Source organism: Vigna angularis, chromosome 2 (assembly GCF_016808095.1).
Source record: "Vigna angularis cultivar LongXiaoDou No.4 chromosome 2, ASM1680809v1, whole genome shotgun sequence".
Taxonomy (NCBI): domain Eukaryota; kingdom Viridiplantae; phylum Streptophyta; class Magnoliopsida; order Fabales; family Fabaceae; genus Vigna; species Vigna angularis.
In genome coordinates, this window is record NC_068971.1 from 5,079,629 (window position 1) to 5,084,231 (window position 4,603).

Below are 4,603 nucleotides of genomic sequence, written 5' to 3' on the forward strand. Positions count from 1 at the left end.
TAAACACATATCTTATTCACTTCATTTGTGAGGGATAGCATCCTACATACTAATTCCTATGTATCAAATATTTCAAATCTTTAGTTAATGAGTAGTAAAAATTACTATTACTACGTTATTAAAATAGCATGATGCTTTATACATTATTAGAAGAAACTTCTTTATAAATATTGTCAAAGACAGATAAAAAAAATAATAACGTTCTCATAAATTAAAAATTAAAAAAGAGAGAAATGTAATTAAAGAAAATGTAATTAACAATATAATGATGTCACTAAAGCATTTTATTATATCAAATGAGAGAGATAAAAAAATTGCTTCTGATCACTTGAACATGAATCTTGATAGCTTTGTCAGTTCATTTTATTGATGATGACCCTTTGTGTATGCATCTTCAGCAATTACTGAACCATAAGAAAGAAGCCATAATAAATAGAGTGATATCAAATGAAAGAGATGATATAAGAATCTGTGAAATCTAACCTTTGGTCATTATATTTTGATATTTGTGACACACTTGAGCAGCATTTCAACCACTTTTGATGAGACATCTGAAGTTGATTTCTTTAAATGTTTAATCTTAGCCTCTGTCTCCTCCTCAAGCCTTTTCACATTAGATCCAGAAGTCCCTGTGGTCTAAGCAAACTCACCCCAAAACCAAAACATTCTTAATCCAATCAAAACATAACATATTTGAATTTTGTTTGACCTATAATAATACATTAAACATCAGTTTTTACCTCTGAAATTGAATTTTGATACTCATCTTCCATGTGAGATCTGTATTGTGCAGCCTCTTTCTCAGCCTCTTCCTTTGCCTGCTTCAACCTTTGGGTTCTTACTGAACAATTGAACGCAACATTCATCCATTCATTCAGATTAAATGGAGATAAGTTTGTAGACAAATTATAAAATTGTGGTTACAGACAGTTTTTCTAAAACCTTGATAACAACATTGTCTGAGAGGGTTGAGGTCTTACAATTTCTTGCATTAGAAATAATGTGTTGTGCTTCTTGTTCAGCGGTTAGCAGCATCTGAATGCCTCCTTGTCCTTTGAAGGGATCCATGATAGCTCTGTATCGACAAAATTATCAATCACAGAACCTGTTATAACTGTGAACATCAACTTCGATAATTTGATCATTGTCGAAATCAAACTATTGCATATAAAATCAGAAAATGTTGGAAGAAACATCACCTCAATTTCTTACCTGAACAAAGGAAACTGTTCGAAAAGCTTGGTATGTGAGAGAGAACTTTGATGTGATTTGATTGGGAGATTATTGTTCTCATAGCTCTCCGAAATCAATGGGAGTATTTTTTTTTTCTATGTACCAAGTCACACTGCGCAGTTTGTGTTGTTCAACTGAAAAACTGTCTGTTGTAAGGAAACAAAAATTAAAATAATAGACTAAAATTAACTTTTAATTGTTAAATTTGGAAAAATACTCTAATATGACTAGTATATTAATTTTTGGAGGCATAATCTCCTCAATCTAATATATATATTTTTTTATCTTAGTCTTTTTCTAAATGAATAAACTAATGCTTTTAAAAAATTAATATTGTCAATTTGAATATGATTCAGGTGACACTGATCTTAAATTAAAGTGAGATCATAAAATTAATAACAAGATAAGTAATCATTTGAAAAGAACTTAGCATATAATGCTGGTTGTCACATACATTAGGTTCTCTTAATAAGATTAACAAAAATGTACATTAACTATTAATAAAAGAATTTCGATTTTAAGGTTCTTGTAAAAGAGGGCCACTCTCTTGCATTTATAATTTAATATTCTTATATTTGTTTACTGTATATAATATTATTTGTTATATTTATTACTACTATTATTATTAGAGCGTACATATATACTATTGTATAATTTATATTTTTTTGAATTTAATTTTTTAAGTAATTATTTTTTTTACTTTAATCATTTTTTAAAATTAAATATGTAAGGGCCTGAAAATGTAGGGTTATTGGACCTTAGGTTGAGGCGGCCAAACCCGTAAAACTAAGGACATCATGACCTTAGAAGGGACCTTTCAAAATCTGAGTTCATTAGCCAACTTTCTCTTCTCTCTTTAGAATTCTTATTTTCCTTAACCTTTCTCTGCCTTCTCTCTACCATTCCCTCACATTCAACCATTGCATGTTGGATTAGGTGGTGCTCAAGTGACCGCGGCGTAGTGAGCTTCACAACCATCCGATTAGATTTTCCTTCTTCAGCGGGTAAGTCGTTTTTCTTTCTCCTCCGTGATTTTGGAACCTAGGGCATGCATCTTTGCTGGTTGCATGTAGCTAGAAATGTTCCCTTCCATTTCCTTTGTTCATTCTAGCTCTAAGAGTTGTTTCTGTCACCAATGTGGTGTCTTGTAGGGTTTGGTCGGGTCCTTGCTGTGTGAGGCACTGTTAGAGCATTCTAGTGGGATGTACTGCTCAACTCCAAGGTAAGGGGAGCTAGATACTTTTCTATGGGTTGTATGAACAATGCATGTGCTGAAATCTGTAATATTATGTTGTTTTATGAACAAGTTTGTGTTTAGAGTGACCTTGTTTTGTATGCATCTGTATGAGTAAACGTGGAACTGTACATTGCTGTTGTAAATTGATCTAGGGAAAATGTATTGCTGTGATTGGGTTCATTGGCGAGGTAGAGATGTTATAAAGGTGATTAGATACGGGGTCAAGTGAAACTGTAGTGTTTTGGGGCAATTTGGAGGTAGTGAGGTAGTGATTTTGGGCATGGGAGATCTGGTGTGGGTTTGGGTTGTTTGGATAGCTCAGATAGGTCAATTTTGACTTGTTAGGAACCTCAAACTGGTCTAAAACAAGTTACAAGTAGTAGAATTGGATTTGGATCCCTAAGTTGTTGATTTTGGTGTTCTAGAGTAGAATTTGAGTCTAAATCACTTTACAATTGTAGTAAGAACGTTTATAATCATTTAGATAAATTTAATTAGGTCTAAAACCTGAATTAGAGGTGTTAGAAGTTGGAGGAAAGGCCTAGAAATGGTAAGGGGGTATGTGAGTGCATAATTCTACAGAATTTGCATTCTGCAGATGATGCAAAGTCGCTATGCGAATTGTCTCGCATAGCGAATCCCTGTAGAAAGTGCTCACTGTTTGAGTCATTCGTTGTGCGAGCTGGTGCGCTATGCGAATGACTGGAGGGTGCTGCTCTCTGTATTGTGATTCGCATAGCGAATCTAGTCGTTGTGCGACTGGTGGTTGCTTGGGAAAATACTATTTTAATTCGAATAGCGAATTTGGGGCGCTATGCGAGGGTTTAGGGTCTGATAATGTGTAGCTGAATTTTCAGTTTAGCATAGCGCACAGACTTGGTGCGCTGTGCGAATGGAGTTTAGCATAGCGCACAGGCTTGGTGCGCTGAGCGAATGTGAGTGAGTAAAACCCACTGTTTTTGTTATTTGCACAACGAGTTTGGTGCGCTGAGCGACTTTCCCAGAACCTGTTTTTATTCTTTTTATTCCTGTTTTATGATAACCTTGAACTGTGTTTTGATTATTAGAATGGTGTAAAAGTATCTATGATATTGTATGATCGGTGAGGTTATATGTTTGGATTCAATGTGATAATATTATGGTATTTGGTTGTTCATGTCTAGAGTTAAGTTTCAAAGTGACAATATGGTTGATGGACGTAATTCCATGGATCTCAAAGAAGGTCACATGGTGGTGCCTTATGTTATTGGACGTAATTCCATGGATCTCAAAGGGAGGTTACATGGCGGTGCCCTATATTATTTGACGTAATTCCATGATCTTCAAGGAGACGATTCATGGTGGTGCCCTTAGTGTTTAGAATGATTTGCATGGTAGCTCAGTCTTGGGGGTTATCCTAAAACTACAATGGTCAATCATTCTCAAGTAGAGAGGATTGAATCATGTCGTGAGTAGTAGCAGGAGGTCCTAGTCTTGGTGCTTCTAGTATGGCTCAAGGTGAGTGATAACGGATTAACCTCGTGAGTGTGGTAGGGTGAAACCCATTGGTAATGGCTTTGCAAAGCAGTAGAGGCCACCACGAGTGCACGATCCGCCATAGCTCGACAATCATTCTAAGTCCGGACGAGTCAAGTTTAAGTGCAACAAGTCATGTGGGTGTAGGGTACTGTATTTGTCTTTGCTTGCATATTGCCTGTGACTGCTATAACATGATTTTTATATCTAGCTCACCCTTGCTTGTGTATTTGTGTTTGCTTTTCTTTTGAAATGATCATCCACTTGGATGTGAGCAGAGACGGATGAGGTGCCTCTGGAGCAGGCTTTGGAGGAAGACGATGTTGCTGCTTAGTCTCCTTAGGATTCTCTTAGTATTTCTGTATTTTGAATTATTGTTTAGTTGTTGAGGATTTCCTTGTGATTCCTATCCTTTTGAAATACTCTATTTGCGTTTAAGTTTTAAATTATGTCGTATTCTGGGATAACTGTAAGTTTAACTACCTTATTTACAGTCTACTCTAACTGTCCTCTTTTATATAAATGTGGACTCACTATATTATATGCTTCTATATAATCTGGGATGTTACAAAATAAATAAAAATTAATTATTTATATTTATTTTTATGATTATAATTT

At 35.0% G+C, this 4,603-nt stretch overlaps 1 protein-coding gene across 1 annotated transcript; it reads right to left on the reverse strand.

The window, feature by feature from the left end:
* Window positions 1–317: 317 nt before the first annotated feature.
* Window positions 318–1,281, reverse strand: LOC108328866 (V-type proton ATPase subunit G 1). Its single transcript, XM_017562752.2, has 5 exons — window positions 1,213–1,281; window positions 981–1,075; window positions 741–841; window positions 484–636; window positions 318–404 (listed from the first exon to the last, which is right to left on the reverse strand). The coding sequence occupies exons 2-4, from the start codon at window positions 1,066–1,068 to the stop codon at window positions 493–495; spliced, it is 333 nt and encodes a 110-aa protein (XP_017418241.1). The 5' UTR covers window positions 1,069–1,075; window positions 1,213–1,281; the 3' UTR covers window positions 318–404; window positions 484–492.
* Between the last annotated feature and the right edge of the window lie 3,322 nt (window positions 1,282–4,603).

Bases quoted from the DNA above. Each gene is read 5' to 3' on its own strand.
- LOC108328866 (XM_017562752.2), bottom strand. From the start codon at position 1,068: ATGGATCCCTTCAAAGGACAAGGAGGCATTCAGATGCTGCTAACCGCT. The intron at 842-980 runs GTAAGACCTCAA...TCAATTGTTCAG, and splicing joins TATTTCTAATGCAAGAAATT to TAAGAACCCAAAGGTTGAAG. The intron at 637-740 runs GTAAAAACTGAT...GAGTTTGCTTAG, and splicing joins ATCAAAATTCAATTTCAGAG to ACCACAGGGACTTCTGGATC.